The following is a 20,242-nucleotide window of genomic DNA, read 5'->3' as shown; positions in this document are numbered from 1 at the left end:
TTATGTCTAAATGGTTACGCAAATTAAATATTTTGCTCTGATCCCTGTGTTTGAAACTCAGGTTGTGCAGACATGATTGTCTTTAACTTTCTTACCTAACTCGTCATTAGAGTACAGTATGTATGTACTCAAAACTTAATATAAATCACAAAGACAATAATGAAGATATTCAAATGATTTTCCTGTGCTATGAAAAGAAAAAAAAATTGTATCTACGACTGATTACAAATCAGGCGCCTAAAACATGAAACACTAATGTTTTTTTACATATGTACTCTATTCATTTTACTCAATGAAATCTTTTCAAAAATTATTATATGAAACATTTCGCTTACTATACGGCATTCTTCCTAATGTTACTTAATATCCCTCTATGTATTCTACCTTTTGAAAATAAGTTGAATTTAAAATAACTTTACAATCATGTCTTTAAATTCAAAGTGAGTTTTGAAAGTACAGCACAGTAAGCTTTAATGAACATTTGTCGGGTACATTCTTCAAGTCAACGATAGTGTAAATGAATGAAGTAGTGAAGGGAAAGTCAAACTGGGAGAGGCATGCAAGGACTAATTGCTTTAAGAGATGATGAATTCTTCTGAGCTCAACTCCTTAAATATATAAAATGCAAAGCTAAAAATAACAACACAGCAAGTGCATCAATGAATATAATGATAGTATGGCAAAATTTAAAAACCACCAAGAAACCTAAAAAAGCATTGATGTTAATTGGTTCACTTTCCTTTAAGTACAAAATATAAATTTGATTCCTTTAGCTAAAATGAAAATCATCCTAAAACTTGAAGTCTTTGAATTCCCCAATGTTTATTGACAGTAAAATTGAAGCTAGAATAGACTCAAGTGTAAAGAGAGATTACTCGAGTGTCATATGTGGATGAGATCATGGTGAGGGGTAGATGGTGATGGTTTCACATGCTCTTTGCACTCCCCAAGAGAGATTAGTTCACCAAACATTTAACTGGGCTCCATAAGGCACTAGAAGAGTTGTAAGACCCAGTTTTACATGGCTGAGGACTATGAAGCATGAAATCAAGAGATGATGGGTGGAGAGGTATTGAATTAAAAGCTCAAGATAGAGACGACTGGCGAAATCTAACCGAGGCCCCTTGCGTCAATATGCGTAGGAGGAGATGATGATGATGATGTAAAGAAACAGTAGAATCCATAGCTAATCCTTTCTAACAAACTTCTTCAAAGCTTTACTTGTCTCACCTGATGACAAATAAAAAAATAATTACTGTACAATACAAATTTCCCACAATAGGACCTACTGTATATTCTACAATTAATCACGTATTTTGACAGACCTATCCATGTGCAGACTTAAAATGTGGGGTGACACATTACAGGGTCTTAAAACATTACTCAAGCACATACGGTATTGTAGATGCGTCTAATACATGGCCACAGCGTATTTAATTTATTTGAATAATTCATCTCAATCTAAAGGATTTTTTTAAAATTTAGGTTTTTCCAGACTGAATTCACAGAAAGCATTGATAAAATCTATCCGAATTGTTCTTGAATGATTATTCAAACTATAACCAAATATCATTGCAAGTTTAAACATACAACATTAGCAAGCTTATGGCCTAATTTAGCTTCTGCAATATTTCCTTTTACTAATTAAAATATACAAAACAAGCATGTGTTGATAAAACTTCTTCACGAGAAGCTTTATCAGAGCAGAGAGGAAACTTTCAATTGAAGCCAACTGTAAAATCCTCTCTCAAGACAGCCAAAATGTGTCATGCTAAATAAGCAAAGCTCATTTCATTAATTTTTTTTCTTTTGTGCAATAGCAGCATCGCCACACACTCATCGCTCACTGAACCACACCCTTTCGTTTCTTCCTGGGTGTCACTTGCGGAACTGCATGAAGTCCTTGGTTCAGGTAGTGGAATCTTTCAGGAACTCCTAAAGAAGAGGACCGCTCGATATCAACACACTTTTTTGTACTTCGTATAATGAAGCCTTAATGAAAACATGAGTAAAGGTAACCTGTATGTCAAACACAAAATAAATAAAGTCTGAATCATACCTGACAGTATAAATAATATACTGTAGTTACATCATCCTTGGTTCAAATAATCAAAGGTCATTGCAAGCCAATAGGGCATGAGGGATACTGTAGGACCTCCAAAATTTACTGTTTATAACCAACTGAATACAAAAGTATAATTTACATATAATGTATAGAGATTAAGAACATAAATAAGTACGGTACTGATTAAATTTCTCCTTCAGCTTCTAAATATTAAATCCAAGACAGTACAAAGATCGAATATCTATCAAACGAACACAAGAACCTTATCCTTAGGTTTACACCTCCTGACTGTAGTTAAAAAAAAAAAAAAAAAAAAAAAAAAAAAAAAAAAAAAAAAAAAAAAAAAAAAAAAAAAAAAAAAAAAAGAGAGATATATTTATTTCTATTTTCAAGCAAAAGTATCTGCACAAAGCTTGCTTTATTTTCACCATGATGATAAAAGAGGTGCCCTTTAACCAAGACAGAAGATATATGTAGATAATAATGCATGGAATAAATTGACTATATTTCATACAGGACAAATTTTTATTGAATACTGCATGTAAAACCTTTTGCATCTTATTAAATGTGTTTATTTTCCTCTCACAGTTTTCTCATTAATGAAAAAATAATTATTTTCATAAACTCAAACTTGTTCAGTTTGTTAACTTTTCAATCATCTATTGGCAACTTGAAAAATTCTTCCTATTACTTCATTGCGTAGATATAGTAATGGTAAGCAGGAAAACACTATATGACGATGATGATCATCATCCTCATTATAATTATTATAACTTAACCCTAAAGAAATGATAGGGAAGACATCATTATCATCATTGTACTTTAACTCTAATGAAAAATTAGCAAACTGTTTTGAAAGTTGTATTTTCTGCCTAGTATCCCTCCTTTACTAGGCTAAAGATGAATTGGCCATTGCATCCAATCATTTATCACATTAACTACTATCAATATTTTACAAACAATAATTGGTATTACCACTAAGGTAAAGTGATACCCTTTAACTTTAATTATTCACGAACACAGTAAACTATCATCTTATGAATACTGTACTTATCTTTACAAGTTTCAGTGGGCTACAGCCAATACATAACAAATGTGACTGTGCCCCTTCCTAATACCTATATAATTACTTATTTCTCTATGTTTTATAATGTCCATTAACCTCAATAAAACATTATAGAAAAGGATAAAATAAAAAATTAATTGGAACCTATCCCTGAAATAATCAAAGAAAGTGAGAGACCATAATTCCAAAAAATGGAGACTTAAAAAATAAAGGAAAAGAGGAGCATTCATAGAATTTAAAAACTTAGTAATTGTTCTTACTAAGCTTGTCAATCATTTTTCAAATGTCTTTTGTCACAATTTGCAATAAGATACCTTTCTTCTCCAATCTGTATGAAGGTCACTATTTGCAAAAGTTTTCATTGTATATAACTGATTTCAAAAGTTTCTTATATGCTAATGTACAACCTCCTACTCGAGTATTCATTCTCTGTAAGGGCACCTAACTTTCTTCACCTCATCTTTTACATATACTTCTACTACTGATATCTGATAACTCTGGAAGAACTGATGAAATTTCTTCCAGCAATATTTTCTGTACGAACCACTAGCAGCCCGTCGACAATCTAAATGAACTTTACTCTCACTCTTCAAATTTCTTGCTTAATGATAAAAGTTTCAGTAAGTCACTAATAATAAGCTATTTTCTCTTGACAATTTCATTCTAAAATATAAAACCTTCATTTCAACTTGGGAACACTTTATATTCTAAATACAGTTGGCCTTGTTATCACAAGCTCAGGACTTTGTTAGTCATATTGTTAACTTTATAAAAAACTTCTACTGGACAGCTACTGCACACTGACTTTTCTTTCAAAATAGAATTACACAATTATACTGTTTTCCCAAGGAAAAAGCCAAAAACCAACAAGCCCACAATTAAGGCAAAATGATCAAAACATAAATTCAACTAATGTTCAATATTTACACTACAATATCTACAAAGAAAATTCTACTTTCCTACGTATTAAGCGCTTTCACTATTAGAAGTCGTAATTTGTATAACCACATAAGTTGAAGACCTATATAATCTTTGAACTGAAAGGTTTTATACACTAAACATCTTATCAAGGTGATATGGTAACAAAGTAATCACAATTCTGGTCCCAAGCTAAAAATCTTCAAGAAGACTGTCTTGCCAAATATCATTTACATAAATGTAACAAATGGCAGGATAGGACGATCCAACAAGGAAACTTAGTCAGCATTCTGATTTTATTTTCTGCATGTCCAACCGAGTTTTCATCTGCATTAGTGTGATTCTCCAATGCCTGCTCATTATCCCTCATACTTGCCATACCCATCTCTACCTCCCATGCCAAACTTTATTCACTCAATTATTTTAGCTTTCTGGTATCAAAGTCCCCTATATTGAACAGTCAATGATACTACTGTACCAACACGTTCTCATCAATTTTCTACACAGCATTCATATGCTTTACTTGTGATGTCTTCCATAAGAGCCTGTGTAAGAGACACTAGACCTTTATATATGATTAAATCTTCCCTCACTTACTGAATCTTGGGAAGACAAGCTTGAATACACAACATTCCCTAAGATAAACTCATGTTTAATTCATGGTGTGTGCTTTTACACCATATAACTGGGAGATCGATCAGTTTCAGATGATCCTTTATCAATATCCGACTTAAGAATATAATAGCTTCAATTAGTAAAATGTGAATAGCTATCGTAATCTCCTTAGTACTAGCCAACATATGCTGTATAAACATCTCCATGAATGAGAAAGTATATACAAAGATATATATAAGATTTTTTTAAATGCAAAAGGAATTAATATATCCTACACTTTTCATCTACTTATTACTTGACACTTTGAAATACCTCTAATGTCTTCAGAGCAGATCTGCAAATAGTATAGCTACGAGTTTCAAAGGCAAACAATCCTTTTCACTGGGACATAAGATGAAACGTCATCTATAAAAGTACGAAGCAGCTACTATGTTCATTACAACTATATCCACAAATTAACATGAAAAAGGGGAATGTTTACAAAGATTACATATGTAGGCTACTATAATTGTTCACAGCATATCAACTCGCTAACATAACTATTTGCCGTAATAAAAGCAGTTATAATCACAATTTAGTTATGTGAATAATAATGAATACCAAAAGAACAATAGTCTAAGTACCTTAAATCACGTGGATCATATACCACACATATCAAACATACATGGAAGCAGGAATTAAGTATTTTTGAGGTATTAAACCTGAATATCTGCATAATACTGATGTTATTTACCAACATTTCTAAATGACTAAAAAAACATTAAAATAGTGGAATCTTACCTAATCTGAGGTGTTTTAATTTTTCCTCTGAAGCAACAGCACACAACTGGTAAAATATATGATAATTTCTCTCATCTGGAGCCTGTGATAAAGTAAAAACATTATTCTTATCATATAGGAAGTCGTCATGCCAGAAGGCAATCAGTAAGACAAGAATCACTGACACGTTACTTACTATAAGCAGTTGATAATCTAAAAGCTACGCCTGATATAGTGTGGCATCTCGCCATTCTGATCTTAACTACAGTATAGTCAATTCTTTTTAGTGAGGAAAATTTGTAACGACTCGGAGAGGTGCCCTTATATCTCGGAAAAGTTTCCTAATAGCTGCTTGGTCGGAAGTATTTTTGTCCGAATACTTCCGACCAATCAGCTATCAGGAAACTTTTCCAAGATACAAGGGCAGCCCTGCGAGTCGGTGCAAATTGGCTTCACTATAAAAAAAATTCCTATAGTATCTATATATATCAATAAATGTTTCTCTCCCACAAATAATCTTTATACTATACTGTAACTTGGAATTTATCTGGTTCTCTCATCTGTACTATAATTTTCTTTACTAATCAGAGACTTAGAAATATCTACTATTATAAATAGATAACAATCCATTCCAATCCATCTCCTGCTCTGATTAAACCAAAATATTAATAAAAATATAGAAAAAACTACATACAGTACAAACTTTTTCACTGAATAAAGAAATTAGAATAGTTATTATCTATAAAAAAAAAAAAAAAAACTACAAAGAGTTTTCTATCCAGCATCAAATAAGTCTTTTTACCTGGAAGACCACTCTTGACTTTTCCAAAAGGTAAGTTCGCATGTTGGCGCCCATAATAGAATAATTTCGAGTAAAGTCCAGCTCAATATATTTTCCGAATCTCGAGCTGTTGTCATTTCTCGTGGTTTTAGCATTGCCAATAGCCTGAAATATACAAACCAATTGTGAATAAATTGTGTCCACACAAATGATACCTGGTACATAAAGCCAGTCAACGACTGGTAACAAATACTAACTATTACTGTATTAATATTATTATTATAATTATTTCTATCATAGGGAGGCAGATATAATTGCTGTTCCAGGTGTTGAGGTGCCAGTGATGGGAGATGAGAATGAGAGAGAGATTACAATAGATGAAGTGAGGAGAGCACTAGATGAAACGAGAGTAGGAAAAGCATCTGGTATGGATGGTGTGAAAGCTGAGATGTTAAAGGAAGGGGGTGTGACTGTACTTGAATGGTTGGTGAGATTGTTTAATGTGTGTTTTGTGTTGTCAATGGTACCAGTAGATTGGGTCTGTGCATGTATTGTACTACTATGTAAAGGTAAGGGAGATGTGCATGAGTGTTGTAATTCAAGAGGTATTAGTTTGTTGAGTGTAGTTGGAAAAGTGTATGGTAGAGTACTGATTAATAGGATCAAGGATAAAACAGAGAATGCAATCTTGGAAGTACAGGGTGGTTTTAGAAGAGGTAGGGGTTGTATGAATCAGATTTTTACAGTTAGGCAGATATGCGAGAAATATTTAGCAAAAGGTAAGGAGGTGTATGTTGCGTTTATGGATCTGGAGAAAGCATATGATAGAGTTGATAGGGAAGCAATGTGGAATGTGATGAGGTTATATGGAGTTGGTGGAAGGTTGTTGCAAGCAGTGAAAAGTTTCTACAAAGGTAGTAAAGCATGTGTTAGAATAGGATATGAAGTGAGTGATTGGTTTCCGGTGAGAGTGGGGCTGAGACAGGGATGTGTGATGTCGCCGTGGTTGTTTAACTTGTATGTTGATGGAGTGGTGAGAGAGGTGAATGCTCGATTGCTTGGATGAGGATTAAAACTGGTAGGCGAGAATGATCATGAATGGGAGGTAAATCAGTTGTTGTTTGCGGATGATACTGTACTGGTAGCAGACACAGAAGAGAAGCTTGACCGACTAGTGACAGAATTTGGAAGGGTGTGTGAGAGAAGGAAGTTGAGAGTTAATGTGGGTAATAGTAAGGTTATGAGATGTACGAGAAGGGAAGGTGGTGCAAGGTTGAATGTCATGTTGAATGGAGAGTTACTTGAGGAGGTGGATCAGTTTAAGTACTTGGGGTCTGTTGTTGCAGCAAATGGTGGAGTGGAAGCAGATGTACGTCAGAGTCAATGAAGGTTGCAAAGTGTTGGGGGCAGTTAAGGGAGTAGTAAAAAATAGAGGGTTGGGCATGAATGTAAAGAGAGTTCTATATGAGAAAGTGATTGTACCAACTGTGATGTATGGATCGGAGTTGTGGGAAATGAAAGTAATGGAGAGACAGAAATTGAATGTGTTTGAGATGAAGTGTCTGAGGAGTATGGCTGGTGTATCTCGAGTTGATAGGGTTAGGAACGAAGTGGTGAGGGTGAGAACGGGTGTAAGAAATGAGTTAGCGGCTAGAGTGGATATGAATGTGTTGAGGTGGTTTGGCCATGTTGAGAGAATGGAAAATGGCTGTCTGCTAAAGAAGGTGATGAATGCAAGAGTTGATGGGAGAAGTACAAGAGGAAGGTCAAGGTTTGGGTGGATGGATGGTGTGAAGAAAGCTCTGGGTGATAGGAGGATAGATGTGAGAGAGGCAAGAGAGCGTGCTAGAAATAGGAATGAATGGCGAGCGATTGTGACGCAGTTCCGGTAGGCCCTGCTGCTTCCGCCGGTGCCTTAGATGACCGCGGAGGTAGCAGCAGTAGGGGACTCAGCAGTATGAAGCTTCATCTGTGGTGGAAATGTGGGAGATTGGGCTGTGGCACCCTAGCAGTACCAGCTGAACTCGGCTGAGTCCCTGGTTAGGCTGGAGGAACGTAGAGAGTAGAGGTCCCCTTTTTTGTTTTGTTTCTTGTTGATGTCGGCTACCCCCCAAAATTGGGGGAAGTGCCTTTGGTATATGTATGTATGTATGTATTATCATTATTACTAGCTAAGCTACAACCCTAGTTGGGAAAGCAGGATGCTCTAAACCACGTGAGGAAAGGAAATGTGGAATTAAATAAACAAGAGAATTAATTCATAATTAAAATAAAATATTTTAAGAACACTTATAACATTAGGCATAAATATCTAAATCCTTTACTGACAGTACCAAAATGTTCCACCAAAATTTGTCACAACTTGATCTTTCAATTAGCTTCCATCCACATATGAAACATAACAGGATAATTTTCATATATAAATCAGTATTGCCTATTTTGTTTAAATTGCGATAATACTAGAGAACTAGTAATATGAATCATGACCTTTACCATATGGGAATAGGAGCATAAAATTTCATTTATAAGAAACAAAAAAAAACCACATTAAGCATCAACTAGACTTTACGTACTTAATTATACCAAGTACGTACATAAAGTTTAGTTCATACTTAGCCAAGCTGCTTTGTTTCGTTTGAATAGAATTTTATGATCATATCCCTTTATGGTAAATGGGAGTTCAATTAGCATGTAATGTACAGTATTGAACATTACAGAGTTCCTACAGTATTGGAATTTTATTGATAAATTCATACGTTGCACATCACATCCACAGAATGGGTACAGTTGTTCCTCACTATTAAAAATCATGAAAGGAATACTTTTTCCTCAGTAAATCCTCACAACTACTCACCTCCATGATTGGATTGGATGCCAGAATTTTTTTCTCTACGTGCGTTTCCGAATCGGCCGAACCCCCCACGCTGGCGAAGTATCTCATTGCGTATTTTGCTGAGACTGTCTTTCCAGCACCTGATTCTCCTGAGACGATAATGCTTTGGTCCTTGTCCTCCCTATTACGATGAATAGCAAGATTTAGATAGGACACAACACAGTATACAAAAATTAACAGTTGTTGAAAATATTCACAATAGCATGAATAATGGAAAACATTGCTATTTTTGGTATAAATTACTCTATAATATACTAATTAAAGCCTTGCAAGTTTAGTGGACTTAGTAAAATCAAATTCAGTGCCTCTGTAATACTATAAAGGTTTAAAGGCCGCTCATGAATGGCAGAGGCAAGGGACAGTGACATTGCCCTATCAAGTAGGACAATGCCCCAGAGACTGACCATACTTCATACGATCAGCGCCCAAACCCCCCCTCCATCCAAGCTAGGACCAAGGACAGCCAGACAATGGCTACTGATGACTCAGCAGACAAGACCTATAGGCTCCCCCAAACCCCCTATCCTCGGCTCACAAGGATGGTGAGGTTGCAGCGACCAGAGGAACTTAACGAGTCTGAGCGGGACTTGAACCCCAGTCCGGCACTCACCAGGCAAGGACACTACCACCAGCCCATACACACAAAAATATATTTTCTATACTGTATATAAAGTATATTACCAAAAAAAAAAAAGAGTCATAGACTGCATCTATATTCACATTCTGTACATTAAATTACCTTTCCATCTGTGTGAAAGCCTCTTCAGCCACTGCAAATATATGGGGGTCCAGATCTCCCATATTGTGACCCCTATAGGCAGTGATTGTGTCTTGTCCGTAGATGGGAAGCTCATCGTAGGGGTTGATGGCCACAAGCACAATACCTGATTACAAACAAACAAAATGAGGATAATGCTTAGGTACATAAGTTCAATATTCCCAACATAAACCCTATTTAGGGAAATGAATGGTGCTACTCCTGAGGTAGGCTCTGTGAATGTTTGTCACTTGTTAATTAAATAGTCAACATCTAAATTTTACCTCAAAACAGATTGCAATTGTCTTTTTTGCATCATTTACAAAAAGTTGCAATTAAGGATGGTTTTCATACAAAGGTACAGCCACTTTGAGAAAGTACAGTCTGTATTGTTTAAATTAGTTTTAAAAGAAAAAGTAATAATTTCTAATAAAGTATATTTCACTATCTATTGAAATGAGGAGGAAATATACATATTACTTATAAAATATAGTAACTTAATAACATTATCTTTTGCTCCTAAAGATTTTTCTTACAGGCAGCTGAACTACTCACCTCTTAAAATGCATATCTGCCCTGATCTATCTTCTAAATGGAGGAAGCTCTTTGAACCCATATTTTTTTAAAATACACTACTAAATTATTTGATTCAAGTTGAGATAGATGGAATCCAGGTAGAAATTGAGCATTATACCGGAAAGGACAGGTAGAACAGGTGCGTTCTTTTTACAATTGGTTACATGTGAAAAAGGATTAATGTGTGAAAAAAATCTATATAAAAAACTCCCTTACTTTTAATGCCTCATCATTTTTGTATTTGTTAAAGAATGGAATTCATCATCTTCTACCGTTTCAAGCACTGTGATGCTAATCATGTTTATTGCTATTTACTGTACACCTCAATTTCCTCTGCTCAAAGCTCTGCCTTTAAATGGCTCGACACTTTCTAAAAACAGTTTTCAAAACTGTTGACATGAACTACAGTACTTGTCTATATGCCTAACGACCTAAACATATCGGGTCAAGAACTGAACCCTGCCAAATTTGCTACAACCAAGATTGATCGATTGATTGACTGAGTGTCTTCTGGCATCCTGAGCTACAACCAAGATGCGAGATACATACCGCAATAGGTGTAGATGGCATTGTGATTGCAGAATCGTACTTGAAGATTGTAAAGGACAGCTGGTTCGTGGAGGTACGAAAGTGACGTGAGATCATTCTCTCCAATCAAGATGTCAGGATTTCGCAATGGAGGCAAATCTTCGTCACTTTTGACCTTAAGATCTTCAGTCTGTAAAAATGAAATGCTGTAATTATGGCAGGATTTGGAATTTAAAATTTAAAATTCTTTCATTGCCAAAGTATCAAATTGATACAGAGTTTTGATACTGGAATCTTACCTTTTAAAATTCATGGACAATGAAGATATACTGATCATTACCAAAAAAAATTAATAAAATTTAATCACAAAATAATATTTAAATATTATTATATTCAATTCCTCGTAAAAAAAAATATATTTCGACAGGAATCATACGTTCACCAGATTTGAATTATAGATTTAATTTTACATTTTATTAGTAAAACCTTTATAAAAGTAAATCTGTGGCACGTCAGCAAACAAATGATCAATACGCAAGTTTAAAAATAAAACTCTATTCTTAGATCTATTAATAGAATAATCCTCTAAGGAAAGAAAAACTTCTTTATTACCATTACATAAAAAATATACAAAAACCAAGAAATAAAAGGTTATAAAATTATAAAATATCAAGCATGAAAAATTGAAGGAATATGGCACAAATTTTAAATTTCCAAGTCAATACAATTGAAAATAAATAAAAGAGGTTCATTTTTCATGAGTAATTATCATCAAATACATAAATGAAAAAGTATCCACTTTCCAAAATGCACCATCATTATAAAAATAAAAGACTTTCCATTTTCCAAAGAAAACTATTAGTAAAATATATACAGAAAGTCCTCAACTTACAAAATTAATAGATTCCAAAAAGCTGTTTGTAAGTCAAATTGTTTTCAAGTCAAATTTTTGCAGGTAAAATTGTTTGCAAGTCGAATTGTTTGCAAGTCGAATTGTTTGCAAGTCAAATTGTTTCCATGTCAACTCGTTTGCAAGTCGAACTGTTGGCAAGTCGAACTGTTGGCAAGTCAAACTGTTGGTAAGTCAAACTGTTGGCAAGTCAAACTGTTTGCAAGTCAATCGGTTTGCACGTCGAAGTCGAATTGTTAGCAAGTCAAATTGTTTGCAAGTCAAATTGTTGGCAAGTCAAACTGTTGGCAAGTCAAACTGTGCAAGTAAATCGGTTTGCAAGTCAATCTGTTTGCACGTCAAAGTCGAATTGTTAGCAAGACCAATTGTTTGCAAGTCAAATTGTTAGCAAGTCAAATTGTTAGCAAGTCAAATTGTTAGCAAGTCAAATTGTTTGAAAGTCAAATTGTTAGCAAGTCAAATTGTTTGCAAGTCAAACTGTTGGCAAGTCAAACTGTTGGCAAGTCAAACTATTTGCAAGTCAAACTATTTGCAAGTAAATCGGTTTGCAAGTCAATCTGTTTGCACGTCGAAGTCGAATTGTTAGCAAGACCAATTGTTTGCAAGTCAAATTGTTAGCAAGTCAAATTGTTAGCAAGTCGAATTGTTTGCAAGTCAAATGGTTTCCATGTTGAATTGTTTGCATGTCAACTTGTTTGCAAGTCAAATTGTTTGCAACCCAAATTGTTTTCATTGTGAATTGCTAAGTAAAATTGTTTGCAAGTCAAATTGCTTGTAAGTCAAATTGTTTGCAAGTCAAATGGTTTGCATAGTGAATTGCTCAGTCAAATTGTTTGCATGTCAAATTGTTTGCAAGTCAAATGGTTTGCATAGTGAATTGCTCAGTCAAATTGTTTGCATGTCAAATTGTTTGCAAGTCGAATTGTTTTTAAGTCAAATAGCTTGCAAGTTGAATTGTTTGCATGTCAACTTGTTTGCAAGTCAAATTGTTTGCAAGCCAAATTGTTTTCATTGTGAATTGCTAAGTAAAATTGTTTGCAAGTCAAATGGTTTGCATAGTGAATTGCTCAGTCAAATTGTTTGCAAGTTGAATTGTTTTTAAGTCAAATTGCTTGCAAGTTGAATTGTTTGCATGTCAACTTGTTTGCAAGTCAAATTGTTTGCAAGCCAAATTGTTTTCATTGTGAATTGCTAAGTAAAATTGTTTGCAAGTCAAATTGCTTGTAAGTCAAATGGTTTGCAAGTCAAATGGTTTGCATAGTGAATTGCTCAGTCAAATTGTTTGCAAGTCGAAATGTTTTTAAGTCAAATTGCTTGCAAGTTGAATTGTTTGCATGTCAAATTGTTTGCATGTCAAATTGTTTCCATGTCAAATTATTTTCATGCCAAATTTAGTTAAAATTTGGCCTAGGACAGGCTTCACTTAACTCTCATACCTACAATTTTCACCTGCAAATAGTCCAGTTTCATATTGCAAATAACTTCTTGCTTAATGCATTAAATTACATATTACAGTATTTCTTCATGAACTTTAGATTAAATATCTGAGATTTACCATTTCAATTAGATTTGGGTTTGTATCTCTGAATGTTTGCAAGTCTGGCATTTGCAAGTCAAATGTTTGCAAGCCTGGTGTTTGCAAGTCTGGCATTTGCAAGTCAAATGTTTGCAAGCCTGGTGTTTGCAAGTCTGGCATTTGCAAGTCAAATGTTTGCAAGCCTGGCGTTTGCAAGTCAAATGTTTGCAAGCCTGGCGTTTGCAAGTCAAATGTTTGCAAGCCTGGCGTTTGCAAGTCAAATGTTTGCACGCCTGGCATTTGCAAGTCAAATGTTTGCAAGCCTGGCATTTGCAAGTCAAATGTTTGCAAGCCTGGCATTTGCAAGTCAAATGTTTGCAAGCCTGGCATTTGCAAGTCAAATGTTTGCAAGCCAGGCATTTGCAAGTCAAATGTTTGCAAGCCAGGCATTTGCAAGTCGAATGTTTGTAAGTCGTATATTTGCAAGTCGAATGTTTGTAAGTCAAGGACTTTCTGGTAGGGTAAAAATACCTGCATTCAAGTGGTCCTTACCTGTTGGATCCCCTGATGAAGTCAAATCCCCAAATAGGCAGACAGCGATCGTTCACATAATCACACGTTTATTGTCAAAAGTAGGCGAAGAATAAATGGGAGATCCATTACAAAAGGGGCAAAACCAGACCGGAGATAGCATGAAGTATAGATGGTTATTTCAAACAGGGAAATAATACAGTTCTAGCTTCCAATACAGGCTTGGGAAGATTGCATTTAAATTCAAAAGCTTTGAAAACTTTATTTTTCATTAAAGTTTGTTAATTAGTAAAACCAATGGAATATGCAAGAAGGATTATACTAGAAAATAAAGCTGGTTCAAATCAACCAAGATAAATAATAAAAACTAGCAATTTTAAAACATAGCAGAAAGTATTGAGGTAAAATGGTGTGACTAATGTTATCCTAAGCAGGAAATTTCTTTTATATTAAGAAATATTTCATGAGGCTACTCTAAGATTAAGATTTAATAGAAGGAACTTGAAAATTAATTTTTCTAGTTAAAAAAAGCATAGAAAAGTACACACAAGGCCTTCCAAAGTGGGGAAACGTAAATTTAATGAAATCCGAGACCTAATAATTTTTCTAATGAGTGAAATTCACAATGTTTCATTACTTTTTTCTAAATTATTAAATTTGAGAAAGGCAACAATTTACAAAATGCATTTGCCAATCAAAATTGCACCTAATTAAGTTTCTAAAGACTTCATCCTGAACATTAATGTTTTCTGGGGTCTTACACAAGAACACTCAGATCCATAAAAGCACAGATTAACTTGGGTCTGAGAAATTAAATATGTAACAAAAAAAAATTCTGGATTTAAAAACACAATTACTGTAATGACTATGAATATTGATAAGAAGCAACATATTCAAGCGTATGAGCACAATGATCTAAAAACAAAAGCCGTAGAACTCAAAGTAAATAACACACTATCTTTCCTACCAAACAATGTCTTTCAAGAATGATGTCTTCACTTGTAAAATGACAATAATTTGTAATCAAGAAGAAAAATAACCCTTAGTAAAATGTCATCATGATAACCCTACAAATAGAATGAAAAACATCTAATTCAATATCATGATTCATGATCTACAATCCATTCCTATAACAATGAGATATTTCAACCAACGACCACTATATATATGGCAATAGGTCCTGGGAGGCCATTCACCATATCTATGCAACTGGGGGAAACCTAACAGTTGCAAAAAGAAACAAAAGTTAAAAGGTTGGACACCAAAATGGAAGAAAGGATGCAGGATCGTTAGTAATTAAAATGTAAAAGCCTGAAAAGTAAGTTGAGCTAGGGACCAAAAGACTACTACAAAGACCTTTTAAAAACTTCGTAATAGTCCCATGAATATAGGATAATAACTTGAACTAATTATAACTAGAATCAGACTTTAAAAAAAAAAACTTTACCGTGTCTTTAAAAGGCTAACTTTAAAAATCCTTTCTAAAAAGGCACAAAAAGGCTAAGTTTAAGCATCCTTCGAAGACCCTACATTTAAAAGGCTCACTCCGATAAAGGCATAACACACTAAAGTAGAATCAGACTTTTCATAAAAATTTACTGTGATTGTCAAAGGCTAACTTTAAAATTCCTTTTTAAAAAGGCACAAAAAGGTTAAGTTTAAGAATCCTTCGAAGACCCTACATTTAAAGTAGAATCAGACTTTAAAAATAAAATTACCGTGACTTTCAAAGGCTAACGTTAGAAATCCTTTCTAAAGCGGCACAAAAAGGCTAAGTTTAAGAATCCTTAAAAGACCCTAAATCTAAAAGGCTAACTCTGATAAAGCCACACCCATAAACTAGATCATCTCAGTCCAAAAGTGATTAGATTTAAATATGAAAACCAATCTTAAAGCCAAAACCAGAAGATATAAGACGGAGATTTGTAGCCTAGAGGAACAGCAGACTATACTATCAAATAATCTAGCACAATTCAGAGGGCATAGCAATAAAAAAAGATTCTTCACACACAAACATTTTAAATCTTATCTGGGGGGTGAATGTAGTTCGTTGGGACAAGGTAGGCTATGAATAAGGTGGGTAAATATAGATAATTCTTTTTAGTGAGGCAGATTTGCACAGACTCGCAGGGGTGCCCTTTTTGCTCTGAAAAGTTTCCTGATCGCTGATTGGTTAGAATTATCTTGTCCAACCAATCAACGATCAGGAAACTTTTCCGAGCTAAAAGGGCACCGCTGCGAGTCGGTGCAAATCTGCTTGGCTAAAAAAAAATTGACTATAGTTAAGGATATAGCTCCTAGGCTAGGTTAGGTAGGGGAAATCTTAGGTTAGGTTAGGTAGGGGAAATCTTAGGTTAGGTTAGGTAGGGAATCTTAGGGTGGGTAATGTTTTCATTTAAGTCTCCCTTGTAAAATATGTTTTCTTCACTCTGTCCCAACGAACTACAAAGGCTCCCTTATCTGCACCTGCATCAGTAGCTAGCAGGTGTTGATCAAGATTAACCTGAAGAGGATGATGGTCTCACCTGTGCGTCTTCGTAGATGACGGCCACGACATTGTCCTTGTAGTCCTTCGCGAGCTCGGCGCATCGCCACACCTGGTCCGCGTCGGGGATCCAAACGCGGGCGCCCTGGAAATAACAAGAAATGATTAGTTAATTTCAAAGATAATTTTATTTTTTTAATTTGAGAACAAATATAAAAGGATCTTGTGGAATTGAAATAAAAATTGTTAGTTGATTTCAAAGATAATTTTTATTAATTTGAGAACAAAATTAAAAAGATCATGTGGGATTAAAATAAAAAACTTTAGTGGATTTCAAGGATCTTTTTTATTTGAGAACAAAATTAAAAAGATCATGTGGGATTAAAATAAAAATCGTTAATTGATTTCAAAGATTTTTCTTTAATTTGAGAACTAGATTAAAAAGATCATGTGGAATTGAAATAAAAATTGTTAGTTGATTTCAAAGATAACTTTTATTAATGTGAGAACAAAAATAAAAAGATCATGAGAGATTAAAATAAAAATTATTAGTTGATTTCAAAGAAAATTTTCTTTTTTAATTTGAAAAAAAAAAAAATAACGTGGAATTATAATAAAAACGTTAGTAGATTCCAAAGAATTTTTCTTTTCAATTTGAGAACAAAAATAAAAAGATCAAGTGAGATTAAAATAAAAATTGTTAGTAGATTCAAATATAATTCATGATGTTTTGAATTTGAGAACAAAAATGAAAAAGTTAAAAAATGTCAAGATAAATTAGAACAAAAATAGCTGTAATTATAAAATAGGGTATCTCAAGTTTTTTTTTCTTTAATTTAAAAAGAAAAATAAATTCAAAATGTCATTTTGAATTGGAATAAAACTGAATAAAAAAAAAAAAGTTTTGAATGATTCTGTTTTTAATTTGAGAACATAAAATAAAAAAAGTTCAAAATGTCAATTTGAATTGGAATAACAAATCGTTAATGAAAGACAAAAGAAATATAATCTCTGGACCTAAATAATAATAATAATAATAATAATAATAATAATAATAATAATAATAACAATAATAACCATTAGTAGATTTCAAAGATATGTATTAAACTTAAAAAGTTTATTCAAAATGTATATTTGAGTTCGAATAAAAATCGGTAATTAAAATAAAAACTAACTTTTGAACCCTGGGGATTAGAAAAACAAATTTTAAGCTAATTTCAAATGTATTTTTTTTTACTTCAAAACAATGATAAAAACTTAAAAAATGTCAATTCAAATTGAAATAAAAATTTGATATTTAAAAAATAAATTAAAATTTAACATGTGACCCCAGGAGAGATCAAATTTTATATTGACCCAAGGAAAGGTCAAATTAACATTTGACCCTACTTAAGGTCAAATTAACATTTGACCCTGCTTAAGGTTAAATTAGCATTTGACCCTAGTTAAAAGTCAAATTTTACATTTGACCGCAGTTAAGGTCAAGTTTTACATTTGACCCTAGTTGAAGGTAAAATTTTACATTTGACCGCAGTTAAGGTCAAGTTTTATATTTGATCCTAGTTGAAGGTAAAATTTTACATTTGACCGCAGTTAAGGTCAAGTTTTATATTTGATCCTAGTTGAAGGTAAAATTTTACATTTGACCGCAGTTAAGGTCAAGTTTTATATTTGATCCTAGTTGAAGGTAAAATTTTACATTTGACCGCAGTTAAGGTCAAGTTTTACATTTGACCCTAGTTGAAGGTAAAATTTTACATTTGACCGCAGTTAAGGTCAAGTTTTATATTTGATCCTAGTTGAAGGTAAAATTTTACATTTGACCGCAGTTAAGGTCAAGTTTTACATTTGACCCTAGTTGAAGGTAAAATTTTACATTTGACCGCAGTTAAGGTCAAGTTTTATATTTGATCCTAGTTGAAGGTAAAATTTTACATTTGACCGCAGTTAAGGTCAAGTTTTATATTTGACCCTAGTTGAAGGTAAAATTTTACATTTGACCGCAGTTAAGGTCAAGTTTTACATTTGGGTGCAGTTAAGGTCAATTTTATGTATGACCCTAGTAAAGATCCAATTTTACATTCGGCCTTAGTCAAGGTTACATTTTACATATGACTTGAGGAAAGGTAATATTTTACATTTGACACAAGGAAAGGTCAAATTAACATTTGACCCTAGTTAAGGTCAAATTTTACATTTGACCTGAGGAAAGGTCAAATTTTACATTTGACCTGAGGAAAGGTCAAATTAACATTTGACCCTAACCCTAGTTAAGATAAAATTTTACATTTGACCTGAGGAAAGGTCAATTTGAAATTTTACCCTCGTTAAGATCAAATTTTACATTTGACCTGAGGAAAGGTCAAATTGATATTTTACCCTAGTTAAGATCAAATTTTACATTTGACCTGAGGAACGGTCAAATTGATAGTTGACCCTAGTTAAGATCAAATTTTACATTTGACCTGAGGAAAGGTCAAATTGATAGTTGACCCTAGTTAAGATCAAATTTTACATTTGACCTGAGGAAAGGTCAAATTGATAGTTGACCCTAGTTAGGATCAAATTTTACATTTGACCTGAGGAAAGGTCAAATGGATAGTTGACCCTAGTTAGGATCAAATTTTACATTTGACCTGAGGAAAGGTCAAATGGATATTTTACCCTAGTTAAGATCAAATTTTACATTTGACCTGAGGAAAGGTCAAATTGATAGTTGACCCTAGTTAAGATAAAATTTTACATCTGACCTGAGGAAAGGTTAAATTGACATTTGACCCAAGTTAAGATCAAATTTTATATTTGACCATAGGAAATGTCAAAAGTTTCGTTCTTATCCCTTCCTCATTTTAATCAGTTCTCGCCACAAATGATCAACTATATTAGTCCCTTCATTAAAGAGACCAACATTTGCTATACAAATTTTGTAGATTTGAGAACAAAGCCCTCATAAGAATATTGGGAGTCAAGTGGCAGGACAGAATCCGAAATGAAACTATAAGAGATATTACTCGAGTGACATGTGGATGAGATCATGTTAAGTGGTAGGTGGAGATGGTATGGGCATGCTCTTTGCACTCCCCAAGAGAAATTAGTTCACCAAACATCTAATTGGGTCCCACAATGCACTAGAAGAGTGGGAAGACCCAGGCATACATGGCTGAGGACTATGAAGCGTTAAATAGGTGATGATGAATTGAGAAGTATCGTTTTAAAAGGTCAAGATAGAGACGTCTGGAAAAATCTAACCGAGGCCCTTTGCGTTAATAGGCATAGCAGGAGACGATGATGATGGAACTTACACAATCGTAGAATTCCAGTGTAAGAAAAACATACTTAAAATATGATATAAAACTAAGTATAAATTAATAAAATTATTAAATATAATGTTCGAGATTATGTTAGTTTATAGAAAAAATTTTAAATACTTGAAAAAAAAGACAAAAAAATGTCCCAGAAGCCATCAATATTTCAGGAAAAATTTAAATACAAAGGTATTGATTGTAGACAGTACTAAACACTTAGGTAACTTAGAAGCAGCTTAATGCCAAACAGTACGGATGTACTTTTAAAACCATCTCAACAAATGTCAAGGTTTGAAAAAAGCTTAAAATACATTGTCATTAAACCGAGTCCAGCTTTAAAGATGAAGTAATAGATGAATACTAGCGATAATCATTAAGAATTTCTATATTCTTCCTAAAGAGAAGGTTCAATTACTTTCTTAAGGAGTTAGAGATCACCTTTTTTTCCAACTCTTTTCAAAATGATCAAATCTAGACGCAAAAACTATTTATATAAAAAACAAATGCAGCCGTTTCTAGTCCACTAAAGGACAAAGG

General features: G+C 33.6%; 1 protein-coding gene across 8 annotated transcripts in view; it reads right to left on the bottom strand.

Moving 5' to 3' along the window:
• didum (dilute class unconventional myosin) overlaps positions 1-20,242 on the bottom strand; it is a 309,989-nt gene that overhangs the window by 225,196 nt on the left and 64,551 nt on the right. For 4 of the 8 annotated variants that reach the window (XM_068391077.1, XM_068391073.1, XM_068391075.1 and 1 more), the window contains exons 2-9: positions 16,441-16,545; positions 13,937-13,948; positions 10,980-11,148; positions 9,837-9,981; positions 9,059-9,218; positions 6,226-6,369; positions 5,445-5,526; positions 1,858-1,935 (exon numbers count right to left, since the gene is read on the bottom strand). In XM_068391077.1, coding sequence (XP_068247178.1) covers positions 1,858-1,935; positions 5,445-5,526; positions 6,226-6,369; positions 9,059-9,218; positions 9,837-9,981; positions 10,980-11,148; positions 13,937-13,948; positions 16,441-16,545 — 895 coding nt within the window. The remainder of the gene's footprint in view (positions 1-1,857; positions 1,936-5,444; positions 5,527-6,225; positions 6,370-9,058; positions 9,219-9,836; positions 9,982-10,979; positions 11,149-13,936; positions 13,949-16,440; positions 16,546-20,242) is intronic. The other 4 variants (XM_068391078.1, XM_068391074.1, XM_068391076.1 and 1 more) reach the window with 3 other exon arrangements.

Source organism: Palaemon carinicauda, chromosome 17, assembly GCF_036898095.1.
Source record: "Palaemon carinicauda isolate YSFRI2023 chromosome 17, ASM3689809v2, whole genome shotgun sequence".
Lineage (NCBI taxonomy): Eukaryota > Metazoa > Arthropoda > Malacostraca > Decapoda > Palaemonidae > Palaemon > Palaemon carinicauda.
Note: the sequence above shows the minus strand (reverse complement) of the source record. Positions and strands in the feature narration are given on the sequence as shown.